Here is a 19,763-nt window from a genome sequence, read left to right on the forward strand (position 1 = left end):
AAAAGCTTGCCTATATTATTCATCTTGCAAAGCTGCATCACTGAAGACTAGCAAACAAAAAACTTATGGGAAGAGGCAATGGTGGTTACTGTTTTCAAAAACAACCCCATCTTCACCGTAGATGACCTGCATGTGCATCTTTTAAAAGTGACTTCTGCCAGCAATATCCAAAGACGACAATTAAGAGTTCCAAAATTTTCCCAAGAAAGGAGATTCATCTTAAGGATTTTTACATTTTCATCTAAGTTGAAAAAAAAAAATCATATTCTTGACAGAACACACTGGTAAAAACAATATTAAGTTAGATATAAGAAATTTCATACTAAACTGAAATTAAAGACTCAAAGGTCAAGTCGCTCAAACAGTAACTAGTAACTAGTAGCTGACGGAAAACTATACAAAGCATGATGTATACAAAAGCACACAAAGTAAGCATACTTATTACATACTCAACTTCATTTTTACTAACTTACCCGGAGGTGGCTGTGAAGGGTTGAAACTTGCTCGCAAAAAGGGTGGAGGAGGAATTGCGCTATAACCAGGAGGAGGGACAGACATTGTGACCGGAAACGCAGGTGGAACCAAGCTAACAGCAGGCACAGCTGGAGCTACTGGAATCTTTTTTCACAGAGAGAAAAAACAAGCAACTTCAATACTTAACAGTATTCAATGACATTAAAAGAGGGACAAACTGATTTGACTGCAATTCATGTTAACCACTAAATGTACCAAAGGCTTTGTATACATTCCAAACACCCTGAATAATTAAGATCGCATTCTGAAACGGTAGCAATACTACAGGTAAACAAGGACACTGGAAGAATACTATGCCATCTTTTCTTTATTCTAAAAAGAACAGAAAAATGCACAGTTAAACACTATGCTTATTCAAGAATAAACATTTACCTATGGGAGAGAGGTGAATGCAGAAAGGGAGAGAGAGAAAAGGACGGAAAATATAGATAGCGTGGCAATTTGAGAGCACTTAGATAACAGTGATTCTATTCTCATTAGAAAAATTTATGTACTTTAGAACAGCTGAGTTCTAAAGTAAAGTTTACTCTTTTTTAGAAAGAAAGCTGAGTTTACTGTATGTAATTATAAGACTAGTAATCCTGATGAAATCTTGAAAATTACTTATTACTTCGCAAACTTCTGTTTGGGCTATGTGTTTTGATACAGTACAGCATAATTACAAGTAATTAGCAGCAGAATAAAAGTTATATATATGTATATTTAAATATATACTGATCACAGTGTACACTAGGAGACAGTTGAAAGAAGACTGAAGACAATTTTTGTTAAAAGTAGCTCAAAATTCAATGCAAATAAATTATGTTAACTTTCACAGTAATTTTACCTCAGTTCAAGTATTAGAAATGTCTATACATGTTAGGAAAGATAAAAAAGTAATGGATACAAAAAATTTTGTATTAAGCAACCGCTTTTCATTTTACAATTTTGTATGGTCATTATAAAAAGGATTTAAAAGAGTCTGACAAAAAGCATTTGTATTTGTACTTGATATACATACGTAGTGTAGCATACTCAGAAAAATTACACTGTGTTCTTCTAGCCTTCCACAATACTTTGTTACTGACTGGATGTTAATAAAAATTCTCTGTTTTAGCAGAAAGAAAAAAAAATACAGCAGAGAACCAAAGGCTCTCATGAATTACTGCATATAAAGTGCAACAGCACACTACTTGAAAAATCAGATCTTTTAAAGATGAGACTGTCCCTATGAAATCCTGCCCAAAATTACTAAGAAAATAATTAAACTTATATTCAAAGCTACTATGGGGAAAGCACATAGGTAGAGAAGAAACAAGCACAAGTGAAAAAAAGATTATTGCATTGCTTAGCTTACAGAAAGACACTCTGCTCTATAAGCAAAATATTTCCTGTAAGTTAATTTTAATTTCTCCTTAAAAAACTATGGTGCCAGTATTTTTTTTATTTTTCAGTTTTTTATATATATGTATTTTAGGTTTTACAATTGCTCTGTCTTCAACGTTTAAGCCTTCATTTGAGATTGTACACAAGTTTGGGATATACTGTGCATGAAACTAAAGATTTTTGCTCAACCACAGCAACTTATTCTACTCTAAAATATTTCAGAGATAAACACACATGGAAGCAGGACTTAAGTATTTTTAATTTAAGTACTTTAACTCAGCATTAAAGTTTATCTGTATTGAATAAATGTTTGCCCTCCAGTTCTGTGGGGTTTTTGCAAACTCAGACCAATACAAACCTGCAGCATAGTGACTGGTTGCGTGTAAGCTTCTGTCTGCGTTGTAATAACTGTACTCTTATCAACTGCAGCACTCTGCGTAGTTTGAGTATTTTCTTTAGCAGTTTCTGTGCTTCTGGCTGTTTCCCATTCTTTAAAAAAAGGTATATTTTTAATATAAAAAGATAATTAATGTGTTATTTTTGTTTAAATACTAAAATGTCATCTTCCTTCTTAAACAATAAATTTTAATCTGGTGTCTATACAGATTCATTACAAAAAAACCCCAAACTTATTACAAAAAGAAGCAAGTGCAATTATTTCTTATTATATATTTTAAAGACTGTAAAACATCTTTAATCACCTGCAATACTCTGATTAATTATGCCTATATACAAACTGATTTTCCAAAACTTGCCAAGTTGTTTCACCAATCATTCTATTAGTAATTTGTAACACTGAGTATGCTCCAGTTTTCCAAAAACTGCTGTTGTCAACATATCTGTGTTATCAGCTGGCTACTGTACAATGACAGAGAATCCTTACGTCAAACAAACCTCACTCTAACCCCTATTTCTTCATACTGCCACTTCCTCAAAAAGTTTTGCATTTCAAGTATAACATAGTAAATGTATTTCAGTAATGTTCCATGTTTAAATTTTTCTGTCATTTATATTCAATTTTTACTCAAAGCAAGTCTGCATTTTGACCTGAAAAATTATTGTCACTATTATAAAACAGTCTTGATCTACTGTTTAATTCAGTGTAGTCCAGTCATTTGGTGCTAGATCCATTTCAAGAAAACACAGTACTCGTTAATTTTTTACAACCCTAACAAACCTCTCAGTTGACTGTGTTTCAGAGTAAGGTCTAGCATTACTTGCTTTCCTGTCTCTTCAACTTTACGGAGGAAATACCTTAAGGTTCAGCTAAGCTGTGCCTATTTGGACAAGTTCCAACTTCAGTCTTAAACTTTAATATAAGACTTTTCACAATCACAAGCAGCTCATAATTTCTACACAAATTAGTATTTTACATACTTGGAAACGAGTGCACAGCAAATTCGTAACTTGCTTAAACTAATTCCCTTTTGTCACCAATTCCTCATTGTCATGATAATCAACTAGTTACTCACCTACAAAGACAATCTAGATTTCGTAATTACAGGGTCATTTATATTGTGAACAAGTAGCTAGTAAAATTTGTGTAAGCTGAAAAACAGCATGTATTACCTAAACAATAAACTTTCCAAGGATTTGCAATCACCAAAATAAACACATTTTCTAACTATCAGAATAACTGTTAATGTTTATACCTGTATTTACTGTTTCCTGGTCAATCATGCCACCCTCAGCAAAGCCCTCCAAATCATCCAATTTTACTTTCTCCCAAGGAATATATGAAACTCCCAGATCCACATCCCAGAATTGCTTGTATTCTGTTTTCACACCTTTATTCAAAGCCCAGGCAATCTGAAAATAAAATCCAATCAGATAACCTGGTTAAATCATATAACCTGTGAACAGAATATTTCAGATCACTTCCTTCGTGTTTCTGTCACCACAGATGAATCTCCAGTGTCTATTTGTTGAAGTTTTAACAAGCTTTTAATTTTAAATGAACCTGAAGGAAGTTTACTTGGCCTCTGCAACAGGTATGTGGAAGATTAATTACATCAAAATGCTTAAATTTGTTCTACATCAATTCTAACATATATACAGGGAAATTAAAAATACAGTATTTCAAGGACTCATCCTAAAGCATCAAAGAAAGTAGGAAAAACCACAGCATTTAATCATATACTAAACTCCATAAGAATACTATCAAATTAATATTAAGTGATCCACATGGTCAGGTATAGGACTTAGACTGTTTATAGTCTTGTACTCTTTATCACTAGCATGTACATAAAATGTTCTCCAACTCTTTCCAAAGTATCAAGTCATAATTTCCTTTTACAGTCTTTCATATTGCCTGTTAAAAGCTTCATTTTACACAGAGAGGAAAGAAAACAATTTACACCTCATGGCTTTCTTCTTCTCCATATCGTACATTTGAATGAACAGCTGCTAAACGACAAATCGCCATATTAAAACTGTATTGTATTTGAAATAGACAGCATCCTTTGATTAAAATCAACTTACCTTAATAATTTTAGACCCAATTTTATAGGACCCAGAAGTAAGTTTCTGAAGAGCACGATAAGCATCTTGTCTATGAACCATACAGACATAAGCACAACCTCTTGGGGGAATCATCTATGGAAAAAAAAGCAATGGTCTTAAAATTAGGAAAACCAGTACTTCAGATTACATAACAACACTAAGTGAATACTAATACTAAAAAAGGAAAGGCTTACACTGTAAACAATTATTAGCTTAATCAGCAATAGTAACAATTTTGAGCATCAGCAAAACTTAAGAGTGATACTGGCAGGGTACCTCAGTTATAACATTTTCGAGAAGCAGCCTCAAGCTGAAGAATGTGTGCTAAAAATGACATGAAAGATTTGAACAACATGGAGCAGGGAAGAACTGAGAGCTATACTACGACAACTTCAGAAAAGCAGATGTTGCTACCTCTTCTTAAGCTCCAAATTCACTGTGAGCTGAGCTACAACCTTTCACAGAGGCACAAACTAGTGATTAAAAGTATCTTGCATTTTTGAAAGGTAGAGTCCTTGTTCCTGAAGTGAGATTTCCACCAGCTTTAATGTTTTAGTTAGGAAAGAAAAGTATGATGTGGCACATAATCTTTGAAAGTCTGCAAATTATGTATGACAGCTGATTATCATATTTTTAGTCAAAAATATAGGTGTGCTCTTATGCTGCTTAGGAGCACACAGTAACATAACGAACAAAAATATTTAAGATGACAGATTTTAATGTGGTTCTTACAAAAATATGTTTCAAGATAAACAACGTTATCCTAGGTACTTAAAGCATTGTGGAATGCATAGGATGAACTAGGCACAGTATGGTTTGCTTCTGAAATGTAACAGGCACTGGGATGTTATGGTTGTTACATTAGTTTCCTTTGAGCTGTCTTAATTACTAGTCCCTACAAATAAAAATGAGGTTTAAATGTCAGGCTATGAATTTTTTTTTGACTTGTGAAGCTTTTTAAAAGATTCTGTAATGCCACAAAAACTATTCCTTGTTAATTATATATTTGAACATATTAACGTGATAGGAAAAATAGTAAAAATATTATCTGGAATGAATGGAATTGCATGAGAAACTTCAAGACAGCTGGAGCAAGACACTAAAAAAAAAAAAAAATCTACATTTCTCTCATGTAGATATGTTATTTTAAAAGAAAATTACTTTCCCTTAAAGCTGAATTACAGGCAACACTGAAGTACGACACTAAACATCTAAATCTAAATTACTCTAAATCATGAGAAATGTATCTCCTAATTATAAGTATCTGTTTAATTGTCACATTTTAGAATAAACACTTGTTTTCAGTCCAATTCCTTTTCTTCTAAATGTTTTATCCTCATGGATTCCACTTAAGGAACCCTCTGTATGGAACATAACCAAGAACAATGTGGATACACATCAGTTCGTGTCCATTAGTCCAAGGAAAAAACGATGCCTGTCCCATGCCACATTACAAAAAGAGAAAAGACTTAACTTTTTATTTGTCAAGACTGTGGTTTAAAAAACTGAGTAAATTGTTAGTGATTGGGAAAAGCCATTTTACCATGCAGTGCACTGTCTTTGTTACTTCGAAAGACAGTACATGGAAACCAACAAGCAAATATCATAGCCAGTTTTCAAACAGCGATAAAAAAGTCTCCTAGATAAAAGCTTAAGCTGCTAGAAGGAATTCAGGGGTATAAGCACATTTAAGTTGCTAGTCTGTAATCCTGAAAATGCATGATAACACGCTCACTTACGTTAATTGACTCTATTTGTCCAAATTCTTCAAACAAGTTAGTTAAATCTTGCTGTGTAGCCTTCTTGTCTACTTGACCTACCCAAAGAGTAGTACTGCAAACTGTCAAGAGACACATTCATGTCAATCAAAATACTAGAATGTTAGCTTATAACATACTCTATAGCATGGATATAAAAGGCTTTACAATTACACAGAAATCACTGATCAAAAAGCAAGAATAATAAATCAATTACTTACTATATAGTGATTAAGTACATTAACAAAAATGTTAAAGGGTTAAAAGACACCAAACAGATATTCAGTACAAGTGTTCATTCTTCTTGTTTCATTTTCTTTTAAACAAAATAGTTGTTCTAAAAGAAATGAAAAAATAAAATTCTGTAGATTATTAGCTAGGGTAAACAGCAGGAGAAAGTACTTAGGGAAAAAAAAAATTCTATTCCATGTTCCATAAAAACCACGCCTTTAGGATTACAAGTCAGTTTTAACAAAGTAAGACTAAGTTCTAACTGGCTACGAGTGTATTACGGAACGAACTTAACTGCAGTACCACGCACTGCATTTTCACCTGAAAGAAATGGAAACTATACTTCTACTTTACCTTAGGGAACATTGCAGAAAGATAAACTTTGCTGAGGCCCACCACTGAGCTGAAAATGCCTATGATACTTCTGACTCTTGTAAATTCCACAAGCCAGATCCCTGCAATGTCTCCCAAATGCCTACCCTCATCCCCCTCGCCAAATATAAACACTCACTGACACGTAAGCTAAAACTTCCTTCTCCCATATATATATGGTGCAGATTCTTTTGTCTTCTAAATATTACACTACGTGTGCGAGCTGTAGCAGTTATTTCCACTTAACACAGGGTGATTTAAATCAGCAGGAGATTAGGTCAATATTGGTCATTTTTCTCAAATATCTTACTACCCTGAGTAATCCACCCAGGATCTTGGAGGATCTAAGGCAGAACAAAACAAGACCACCTGGATCTCTTAGGCCTGCCCTATCCTGAATCAAGGAAACATTCTTTTTTCATCATCATCTTGATACATCACACATCCTTCCTGTACCAATCTTGGTGCACCAAACTGGACACCAGTGTTGTGCATTCGTCTGTCAACTGACATTTTCAAGTGACAGCAGTACTCAGTAGTACTGAGAATGACTAGCCTTAAGATTTCTCTTGGACAAAACTTGTTCCTCATAGGCTTGTAGATGGCCCTTTTGTTCCTCATGGTGTTAAGCTCTATGAACAATTCTTTAAACCTCAGCAAGGGATAACAGTGGTTGTCACTGAACAAATTTCAGGAAGTAAAACACTTGTCAGGTGAATTACCTATTTATTTATTTATCTATCCCCACAAAATTTCCACACTTTACTTAGTCTTCTTAGTATCTCCTTTCCATGAGCAGAGTCACTTCACAGGACCTCAAATGCTGCTGCTGGTCATGAGGTTACTTAACATTCCCTGCCTCCCTGCTCCCATCAATTCAGATTATAGCTCCCTGCTTTGTGGATGGCTGGGAGAAACCTACACCATAAACCTGATTTGCCCCTTTTCATGTGAAAAGTCAGAGAAGAAGAAAAATACACAGCTAAACTGCAGTACAATCCTGAGTTTAAAGCCACCTTGGAATGATGTAAAATATTAGTATGAAGAGAACAGGAATTTTAAACTGCTTATCTTGTCAGATAAACGCTACAGTTTTAAGACACAAAATAAATGCAAAACTCCTCAGAAATTGTGTATAACCTATCTAAACAAAGTTAAATTCAGGAACACACGTTCAAATTTAAGTACAATTATGCATCCCAAGAATCCAGAGTCCTGCTAACAGCAGCAGTGGGATATACTGATACCGCAGCAGATGACTACACTCAATTTCACTGTTTCTAGTGCTCATCTCAAAATACACTCCCTTTGATTTAAGCAACTGTGTGGAGAAAGGTGTTCTTCTCCCTGCCACCTTCCTTCTTTTTAGTATGTAAATTCTCTGTAGAAATGACAGCAGTGCACAGCAGCACTCTGCAGAAGTTGAAATCCAGTTTGGTTTTGGATACTTTCTTAAGATATGACCATTATGGTCTGTCTTATGACAGCAAATTATTTGTTTTACGTTTCCGCCTGCTTTGGCTCTATGTTCCTGTGAAAAACTACTTTAAAAAGCACTCTAAAGGTTTAACAAAACTGGCCTCTAAGATATTCAGCCAAGTGTCCAAAGTGTGTACCACATACTTAAATGTCTTATCAGTGTACCAATTTCCCCATCAAGCGTTGATCATCTTCAAATGTCCCATAGAAGACAGCATTAAAGAGAAAGCAGATTGTAACTTAGGGACAGCCCTTGCTACTCTCTGTTCAGAAGTAAAATCATTGGTGCAACGGTACGAGTAAAATAATCGGTAGAACAGTATGATACTTGTTTTCCTCTAAGATGAAATGATGTACCTGTCTAAGTTGCAAGAAGTATCAGAAATGAAACTTATAAAAAAGAATATAGTTACTGTATTTTGTAACAGTACTCAAGCTAAATCTTGTTCTTTCAATGAAAACAAAGACTTTTTCCTGCTAATACTAACTTATTAAAACAGTAAGCAGCTGCCACTTACCACTTAGTGTTTTTGACCGTATAGGAGGCAATCCCTTTTTCTGACGTTCTTTTTCCCTTTCCCTAGCCCTTCTTTCACTGGAATAAGACCTAGACGACTTTCTCTTCCTTTCTCTTGACCTTGAGCGTGAACGTTTTCTATGTTTGCGTTTACGAGAACCAGACCGTGATCTAGACCTTCGTTTTCTTGGTGACCTGCAAAATACTTACTTTCAGAATGCTGAGTTAAAAAAAAATATTCTAATTTAGTTGTCTTTTAACTACAAACTTTAAGCATGATACAGACATTTACATTACATTCACTCAAACTGCTTCAGGAAATAATGTCAATTACTGTAAGGAACAGAACATACACCTTGAGCTTAAAACAAAACACATTCAAAATGTTTCATAACAGTATCTATTTTTCCAGCATAGAAAATCTGTCTGGCTGGTCAGTGTTAGTTATTTTTGTTACCTGAACAGGCCTTAAAAATTTAAAGTAAACCATAGATAAGTAAAATGAACTGTCATACAGAAAGTCTGTATCTAACACACAAATATTAAATTAACACTTTTTTTTTTCATTGCCGAAAACAGCTTATGATAATTTTGGAAAATATAGAATTGAGAATGATAATCACAAATTGCAATTTTGTTATAGAAAACTTTCATTTACTTAATACAAGTTAATTATGAAACCTTGAACGAGATCTTGAACGAGTTCTTGATCTTGAACGAACAGTTGACTTCTTTTCTTCTTGTTCAAAGATCTCTTCTTCAGCAACATCCTGTCCTTCATCTATATCCATGTCCTGAGGTCAGATATAACAGATGTTCAATAACATTTAATAAATATACTCACAATATATATGACTATATGAAAACATATATCCATATTACTCATTTTGAAATCATCTTAGTATGTTTCCTTTTCAACTTCTGTAATCGATTTTAAAACAGTTTTACCTGTTGTTGAATATCCATTGAATCATCTACATTTGTTTCCACTTCTAAAAACTGCTGTTGACTACTTCCTTGTGATGGTGACGCAGAGTGCTCTGAACCAAAATTTCCTTCTTGATTCTCCTCAGGGCTTGCCTAAACAACAAATAATAATATACCATAAAAAGCCTCATAATTCAAAATGCTTACTGTGTCAAAATGTAGTACTAGATGAAACAATTGTTCAAGTATCTCTAAAAAACTATCTATCAAATTTCTCTTATTTTCCCACTTCCCATTAATGTGAAAGCTGAACTGGATGTCACTCCATTCCATTCCTTTTTTTGTATCATCCTTACACACAAAACTTTAACATAATTAACCATCTTGACTATAAAAAAAATTACTGTTTGCTGAATCAAAAAAACAAAGTACACTATTTGTTGCTTAATCTGGCTGGCTTCAAAACAAAAACTCACAGGACAAACAATAGTGGTGGCAGTCACATGTACAGAGATATTGAAAGATTGGTCACTCATATACATGCATTAATAAATTATATTTTGTTATTAATATAATGAAAATATTTGCAATACCAATTGAACTAGTTAAAAAAAAATATATTTAACTCCAAACTTTCTCACTGTGCACAATTTAAGACAAGTAATTACTACAAAATAAGGCAGGGTGTTGCGTCATTTATGTCTGCATGTCAATTACAAGAGACCTAACAAAACAAGCAGCTCTGAAAAAATACCAAAATTAAAAATGTAAAATACTAAATACATTGCTGATTTGCTAGAAAGAAAAAAAAATAATGGCCTGTACATTGGACTGAAAGTACAGATTTGTAAAATATGAAAGAAATTAAAGAAATACAGGAAACTCAATAAAAATAACTCAGAAATGCTATCAGGATAATTTTGAAAAGTAATTTTAAACCCATAATCCAATATTGCAGATAAACATAGTCTTCTATCCTCTCCTCCTCTCCCTTTGCTCCTAATCAGACACTTAATAATTTTGTGTTTTATCTTTCCTTCTCTTTCCCTTAATCTGACGCTTAAACGTGGAACTAAAGAAAATCTTCCTCGTAACATGCTGCAGTCATTACAGAGTAGTTCCAGAGGAAGTTTGTAGTTTTTAGCTTCTATCAAGGTGAAAATAAAATTTCCTCTCTGTACTGACTAGACAGTGGACCCGAAGAGAAACAACTTCTGGACTTGGAATAAAAATAATAAGGGGTGAATCATATGATCATTCCACCCATACATGTACTGTAACTTAATTTCATAGATGAAATTAATTTAAACTCTAATTCTGCTTATTTTACAATAGGGAGGCATTCAGCACTTTTATTTTCAAATTAGATAGTTACTTTTAGATACATCACATCAAAAACTCCTAAAATAGATGCACTCTTAAAGTTATATTCCTTCACAACATTTTAGTGTTTAAAGCCAGAAATTGCTAGATATCCACCACCATCAAAAACTATTCAGTCTGTATGTAGTATGTCATACAAACATATTTTTGTTTTTTTCAATAAAAATAAACCACAGTAAAATAAAGCAGTAGAATAAGAAAAGATACAGTAAAAATTACATTACTATTTTTCTAAACAATTAAAATCTCACAGTCAAAAATTCAGAACATTCTTGATTCAAAGATAAGTGACTGCACCTTTGCACAAGTTAAGCTAAAATGCTCAACAGATGTTTGTTATGTTTGTGATCCCTTAGATTTTCTTTCAATCTAAGATTTCTATTTTGCTGTGAAACTAGATCCAAATACTTCAAAGTCCACTTTATATCTGATTAGTATCAAGACAGAATAACTTTTGAGTTTTTTTTCTAATGGGATCAGGAATATGGATTAGGAGGGGAAAAGAACAGCTAAATACCGAGGACTAACCTCAGACTGAATCAACTACTACTACAAACTGAATAAATTTACTTCAATTTAGAGTAGATAGGACCCAACTCACACAGTTAAGAAAGAATCTTTGGTTGTCTCAAGCATCAGTTCTTAATCAGCAATTTTTTAGGAAATACGTGACTATTTTTAGCTCAGATTCTTCAACAGAATGAGACATTTACTAGCCAAGACTTAAAGCTTGGTAGGGGAAATTAAAGTTATCCACAACCTCTATTCTGTCCTCTCGATGGTTCTGCAGCAGCCGCTGGCACGCTGCTCTCCCTTCACAGTCAGGGGCATAATCACTTCAGTGCTCACCACCTTCTTCCTAACAGTAGGGAAAAGGCTTTTTTCCCCTCACATAAAGAGCCGAACAACCAAAGCACAGTCAGTCTGTAACTCAGCTAAAGGGTACTCTTTCCTAAGAGAAGCAAAACGTACAACCCACACATTTGGTTGGTTTGTTTTTTTTTTTTTCCTGCTTTAAGCACTTTCTTCTGTTTATTCCACTTACTCCACAAACGTCTGTTAGATGAGTAACTTCTGTTACTCCACTTCAGCTAGTGACAAAGCCTTTCATTATATGAGAAGTGTCAGTAACAAGAAATTTTTTTTGTTCTGGAGTACGAACTTTTTATCAGTGAAGAACATGATTATTACGACAACCACCAGATGGAGTTCTCACCTTTTGAGGCTGCTGTTGCTCGAGAAGCTGTTGCCTGAGATGTTCTAAATTTTGTTGCTGTAGCTGTTCAGCTAGTTGGTGAAAAAGTGAGTTGTTCACAGATTCTGGTACTAAAGGCCTAAAAGTAAATAATTTAGATTAAACAAAAAAAAACCCACAACAGTTTTTATCTTGGTTTAACAGTTGGTAAACAGGTCTTCACAAGTGATTTTCAAATTTAACTAAAAATGTAAAATAATGAAGACAGTGCAGCTAGTTCCACCTTCTGTTACCATCATTATGACATTAATGCTATGAATATAACTAACAAAGCAAAAAATGGTGTAACTTTAAGATGAAGTCAAAAAAACTTCTGACACAGACTTATATTAAATATTTTAAAAATGTGTATGCTTCATTAATTTAGTAAATTGTCTTTTCTCTTCCTACCGTTTTAGTTATACTTATGCTCTGAAAGAAACAACATTTTCCTTACTATTTAATCCTAATGTTCAACTAGTATCAGACAAATTTTAGCATTTTCCATAAGAAACATAGCTTGATCTTACAGTTGGGAAGTGGGTGTTTCCTTTTTAGGCTCTTCATTTTGTTCAGTTTCTTCCCCAAAGTCAAACCTGTCCATCAGCTTCTAGGAGAAAGCAAAATAAGCATTACTCAGTAGTCCTTGTACATCCCTTTATGTATATATACTTTTCAAAAGAAAAACACTCTTACTTCTCAACTTAAAAAAAAATAAAAATCAGCAAATAACCTGAATAGAAAATTAAATGTTATACTGCCATTGCTACATAACTCTTGAATAAGTCAAATACCAAATTTTGTCCATGGCTTTCTTGAGCTCTGGATGCTATTACAAGTACAATCACATGTTCTTTCCATAGTAAATAACAACTAGTTTGGACCAAGGCTTAAATAAAGATTAATTTTATGTAATGGCATCTTTAATTAGAAGAAATTACTACAAAGAAGTCAATCATTCAATCCTTTAGCAATCAGCAAACTGCTCTGCTTATATCAAGAGAAGACCTACAAGCTTGATTACTTCGCAAAGAATTACGGTATTTTTCACACACACGTGCCATTTAGACAATCTGAATTCCTTCAAATATACTGCTCCTTGAAAATAACTTATCTCAGCCTGCGAAAAATGAAAACAACTTCCCTCATAGTCTGCAAAAAATCAAAGCAAGCAGTTACCGTGTAAGAGGAATAAGAGGGATAAAAATCAAGGTATCTGACAGGGAAAAAGAAAAACTTGGATAAACTTCCTGTTTTATCTGTAAAGATGTCTACACCGTAGTTCTGCTGAACTAAAAAAGTTTGTTCTGTTTATTAATTTTTAAATGGCCTAGAAGCACTTCAGTGGCACGAAGAAATACAACAAACATTATTTGTCACTGAGATTGTCTTCTTTCCATAACCAGCTATCGATACAGCAGTGCTATCAAACCCATGTCCATGAATCTTTATACTGTGGAAGTTTTCTGAAAAGTAGAGTTAATGCTGTACTACAAACCACCACAACTTCTTCTCAAACCCTGGTCTCAGAACAAAAACACCCAAGAGGATGAGAACATACAGCAGTCATTTTGAAATACCAAGGCAAAAATGTCTCCAGTAACAAGTCATGAAGATTTAGTAGCCTGTTTCCTTTCTCAGGATGCTCCACTTACTCTCAATTACTGGAGCCCAACAAGAAGAACAAAGCGTAAGTTAACTAAAAGATGGATCAATCAAGAACTTTTAGAACGATTTTCCCAGTGAAATAACCTAATATATAAGGAAGGCGGACTGAATATATCCCTGAGAAAACACAGCAGAAACACAGACCATCAAGCCTATGAGAGATGGGATGCTAAAATCCAGAGTAACATTCATTATATATATATCTAATCCATTTAAAGCAAAGTGACTAAAAGTTTGGGGTTTCTTTCATATTGTTAGAATATTTTCAAGTAAAGGATCTGCAAAACGCTGGCCCACTGACAAAAACATGCATTTTAGAAAAACTACCAGTCTCATCTCTAAGATATTATTCATAGATTCATAGATTTCTAGGTTGGAAAAGACCTTAGAGATCATCGACTCCAACCATCCCTAATCCCCATTAAACCATATCCTCCAGTAGATCATCCACCCTATTCTTAAACACATCCAGGGATGGGGACTCAACCACCTCCCTGGGCAGCCTATTCCAGTGGCTGACAACCCTTTCAGACAAGAAATACTTCCTAACATCCAACCTGAATCTCCCCTGACTAAGCTTATGCCCATTTCCTCTTGTTCTATCACCCAACACTAATGTAAAGAGCCCTTCCCCTACCTCCCCACCATCTTTTCTCAAGTATTTGTAGGCTGTAATCAGGTCTCCCCTCAGCCTCCTCTTCTCCAGGCTAAACAGCCCCAACTCCCTCAGCCGCTCCTCATAAGTTTTATTTTCCAGCCCCTTGACCAGTTTAGTCGCCATGTATCTTCCATCATGACAAAGCAGAAAGGAATATAACAGAATACAGACTATTTAACAATCTGAGAAAAGGAACAAATGGTAAGTAGTCAAGAATTTATGATATGCAAAAAAATCACTTAGTTAAATTGGGGTCGAAGAAAACCAAAGAACTTCCAGCCAAGATAGGCAAATGTGCAGCATGATCTTTGTTTGGATTTATTTTAAATAACATAGTAGACATTAAAGAGAAAAATCTGAACTGAAAAATCTTGATTTTTAAATAAATTGTAACAGAATACTCTCTACAATAAAGCAATAGAAATAAAAACAAATTAAGTATTAGGATACTTAGGTAAACGCACCACACACACGCATATAGAAGTATAAAACTTTCCATGAATGCTACAGAAGAGAATATGTTAAGAAAAAGCAATGGAATACATTAAATACATTAAAAAAATCTTTTACTCCAAAGGAAGCAAAATTCTTCTAAAGGATCAGGATATTCTCTTCATAAATTAAAATAACAGGAATGGGGCACAAATGTATAGGAAACGTTGATCAAAAATCTTTCTTTACGATAACACAAGGATATGGCCATGTAGTAAGATCAGAAAACAAGGATATTTGATGTTCACAAAAGAAAGAAATTTTTCATGTAATGCACATTAATCTGTGCAACTTATTACCACAAGATACTATGGAGACTGAAGAGCTTGAAAACAAAGGATTGTAAGAACAGACGAATTTATTGAAAAAGGGATTTTTTTATAAAATATGGATACTTATGTATTCATAAGAAATATTTCCCTGCACTGTTTCTATTTGTTATCCAGTTCACCACCGTTGTATCATGGAATGAGAACTAAGCTGCACAGTGATCTTTGGATCACGATGCTTACTGTTTACATATCACGAAAGCTGCCTTTTTTTTTTTTTTGTCTGCCAACTCAGAACATTTGCCTTTTGGACACGGCCTTCAACCATGTAAGCGTTTCTATATCCACCTCATGGCCCCATCCTCCATTCTCTAAACTCCATCAGCAGTCTGTTCAGTATCTTCTACAGAAACTAGTCAATATTTCTAGTTATTGCTTTCAGGAGTTGCCAGATTCTCTAATTTTGCTGCTGCAGATTTTTTAAGACTTTCAGGACTGGTCACTGTACCTCAGGTAAGAATACTTCATCAATTTCCACTGGATGACAGTATCTCTTCTGCCCCATTCTTCATGAACCTTAGGATCACAGGACTGTTCAGGTTGAAAGGTACCTCAGCAGATCTCAGTCCAACTTTCTGCTCACAGCAAGCTTAGCTGTGAGCTCAGAGTAGGTTACTCAGGGCTTTATCCACTTGAGTCTTAGAAACATCTTAGTTTTCAACAACTGAGACAGCATAGTATTTCCAAGCAACCCTTACCAGAGTTTGACTGTCCTCATGGGAAAAAGGGTTTTCCTTATACCCAATTCCAAATCTTTCATGTTTCAATTTCTGTCTGTTGTCCATAATCCTGCCACTATGCCATGCAGTGAAGAGCCTGGCTTCATCTTCTTGCTGATCTTCCCGCAGGTGCCGAGGGCGCTGCTGTTACATCTCTGCCAAAGCTGCCTCTGCCTCAGTCTGAACCTGCTCCAGTCCCTCAGAAGGTAAGTGCTCCAGCCCTGACCATTTTGGTGGTCCTCCACTAAATTCACACCAGTTTGTCAGTGTCTTTCCTGTACAGGGGCGGGGCAGGCAAAACTAGATGTGATACTCTAGACGCAGTCTAGAGTAGATGAGATGTCTAGATGGGATGATCATCTCCATCATTCACCTGGTTGTACTCCTGTTCGCACAGCCCAGGATGCTGTTGGCTCTCTTTGCTGCCAGGGCACTCCGCTGGCTCATGCTCTGTTGTTACAAGTACACTTGTTAACAACTTATTTTCTTATAAAGACTAGAACCCCAGAGATTGAGCAACTGTATGTCTGGCACTCAAACAAAGGCTGTTTAGCCCAGTGTTGCTGTTCATTGTACTGTTCTGACATCTTGGGTTTTGGTACTTGTATCTCTAATAGTATCGTCACCTGAAACTGAGGCATTTTTTGTTAAACATAAAACTATTGCAACCTCTCTAAAATTTGTACAAAAACTCTAGAACTTCAGAGCATCCTGGAAGATCACTAGCAAAGATCCAGATTTGCTGTCAGGAAGCAAAGCACTGCCAAAACTTTTCCTCTTGAAAAAATCTGGTTTATAGTTTTTATTTTCTTTTATTTGGGCATGCTATTTGGAATTGTTACTAGTTATTTGAAGCAGCTCTAATCTGGCCCTGTCAACTGAGGGCTCATTAGCAGTTGCATCTTGTTTTTTTTGCTTCAGCTTAATCCAAATGAATCTACTTTATGCATTCAAGATTGCTCTGCAATGTGAAACGATGTGTGTTACCTGTAAACAATCAAAAGTTTCACCTCAAAAGCATGCTCCTGATTCAAACTAAAACACTGATGTAGATGTTTCCTATCAAAGTAAATATTGTCTTTTTAACACTTTCTTTATTAAGGCTGCCATGTTTAGTAAAAAAATATACAATCAATTATATAATAAAATGGAAGCAAAGAGCCTATTAAATAGAATTATATCATTATGACTCATTGTCTTCAGTGATTGAGAAGTGGGATTCAGGTGGCAGATTATATTAGTGCTGAGAAACAATTAAAAAAAACCAAGGGAGATTATTATCTCCAAAACTTATCATTGCAAAAATAAGATTGCCCATTAATACAGATATATTAATACGTACTCTTCTGTAATACCTAGATTCAGAAATCCTCAAATCTCAAAAAAAGGTGAAAATAGGTATGGTAGTGTCAATATTACTTTTTTTTTTTTTTTAAAAAAAAGAGAAAATTCTACAATGACCTGGTATTTATGCAAAGCAGCCTAAATAACCTTTGAGTAAAAGCCTCAATGGATTAACAAGATACACTATCAGTTCACCCACAGAAACGCTACACAACACTGAACAAGGAATCTGAGGCACATTATAATCTAAAACTATTTGCATAACACAGAACTGCAGCACAGATCACCTACTATAAACGCAACTCTTCCATAGCTTACAAGAACAAATCAACATTATATCCCTACTGAAAGCTTATAAATTATCACACTGCCACAAGAATACCTTGCATAATAACACTTACCTTCAAAGTCTCAGAAATCAGTAATGTACATTCTTGTGATAACTTCTGTGACAAGACTCCTGCATACTATTACTGGCATAAACTAACTAAAGAGCTTCAGCCTGAACTCACTCAAGGCATAAAACATCTTAGCCAAATGCCAATTCCTTCAATTTGCTCCAGTTATGTTTTCCAACATTCAAGACAGCCACACCTATGAATACACCTATCCATATAGATGCTGGAATTGAAGTCTGTGGAATAAACCACAACACAGTGTCATAATCTTAATTACTTTTTGTATCTAAATATTAAGGCAGTCCCTACTAAATGATGCATTCGTTCCTTGTGATTATACCCTACTCATGTTGATGGTTACACCTGGGATACAACACGAGTACAGGCCATTTCTCTCCTGCCTGATTTTTACAGCAGCATTACTTTCACTAGTAATGACAACTCTTTATTTCAGAGATTTGAGTTTAGCTAAACAAATTCTAGAAATTTAAGATAAATTTTCCTAAAACATTAAACTCAAAACTCGTCATGTTCTGAACAGCTGATCGCCTGAAAAAGAGATTACTGGGTTAGGAAAAAAAAGTTTTTTGCCTCTCTGACTTCCTTATTCTGATTATTTTTTCACTCCAGGACAATCCTACAGACATTATCTACTCACAGGCTGTTTCTCTCAAAGATATTAAAATAAAATTTTATTTATTTATTAATTTTTGAGTAGAGGTTCTTTCTTTTTTATTTTACTGATACACTATTACTACTACTATAGTTGCCAGCATGGTTATTGCTACCTGGGATTCAACTATACTAGTCTTCTTAAATTCCTGCATTCCATATTTTTAATTTTTTTTTTAAGATAGGCACATATGTTGCAACAGACACAAAGTTTCTTTACCTATACGGTTGTTTTTGTTTTGTTTTTTTTTTTTCCCATTTTGACATCCTTTAAAAAGTGTTACATGACTAGTTTTAACTACAGTCATAAACTTGTTTCTTCATTTACTATCACTTTGTGGGTAAGATAAGACGTTTTCTTGGCATTATCATGTAAGAAAATTAAAAGTCTAATCACGTTTTACTCTTCTGTGAGAACAGTATATAGATTTCTGCATGTTTCCCTTTCATTACCTTTTAAGAAATCATTTCCTACCTCAGATCATAAACACAGGAAGGGGAAATACAAGACATGCTTAATTCTCACTGCTATGTTACAAAGGGTGAAGAAAAACGTATAATAATGGCTTAACTTTGCTAAATCATATCCATCTTCATACTTGATGACCCTTTTGGGTCCCTTCCCACTCGAGGTATCCTATGAAATTCCATTTAGCCCTAAACTCTAGAAAATTAATGTTTCATTTATACAACTCTCTCTAGATTTTTTTTAATTTTCAAGATAGAGCACTTTTTAGTATATTCATATATTTTTAAAATCTCTGAAGTCAAACCATAAAGTCCAAAAGAAGACTCTTTCACTTATATATATTTTAACAATAAATATTTCTTCAAACTTATATTATTCTACTTCTACCTTATTAAAAGAGACACTCTGTTCCAGTGGATTAAGTGTGTTTGCAGCAGCAGCTGCAGCTGTAAGTTGTGCTGTGAGGGCCTGTAACTGAACAACAAGACCAGCGTCCAGGGCTTGAAGTAGTGAAGGCTGTGGTTTCTGCTGCTGTATCTGCAGTGTCTGTATCAACTGCTGAAGCTAAAAGAGAAAAGATAACAAATGCATTAAATAAGAAAATTTCTTTTAAAAGCAAAAACCAAAAACCAAACTAGCCTTTTCCCCTTCCAATTAGGGAAAAAAACCCCAACACCTCAGGAATGCAGTATCATCTAACCTATGGCTATTAT

The 19,763-nt window shown here is 34.5% G+C and overlaps 1 protein-coding gene across 1 annotated transcript in view; it reads right to left on the reverse strand.

The window, feature by feature from the left end:
• The window catches only part of SCAF8 (SR-related CTD associated factor 8), a 64,389-nt gene that overhangs the window by 7,401 nt on the left and 37,225 nt on the right, over nucleotides 1-19,763 (reverse strand). Inside the window, 11 exon segments of the mRNA XM_086631471.1 lie at nucleotides 474-618; nucleotides 2,258-2,388; nucleotides 3,552-3,708; nucleotides 4,381-4,494; nucleotides 6,141-6,241; nucleotides 8,759-8,952; nucleotides 9,439-9,551; nucleotides 9,706-9,837; nucleotides 12,284-12,401; nucleotides 12,832-12,911; nucleotides 19,438-19,614. Of these exon segments, the coding sequence (XP_086487597.1) occupies nucleotides 474-618; nucleotides 2,258-2,388; nucleotides 3,552-3,708; nucleotides 4,381-4,494; nucleotides 6,141-6,241; nucleotides 8,759-8,952; nucleotides 9,439-9,551; nucleotides 9,706-9,837; nucleotides 12,284-12,401; nucleotides 12,832-12,911; nucleotides 19,438-19,614 (1,462 nt within the window).

Source organism: Tauraco erythrolophus, chromosome 2 (assembly GCF_009769465.1).
Source record: "Tauraco erythrolophus isolate bTauEry1 chromosome 2, bTauEry1.pri, whole genome shotgun sequence".
NCBI lineage: Eukaryota > Metazoa > Chordata > Aves > Musophagiformes > Musophagidae > Tauraco > Tauraco erythrolophus.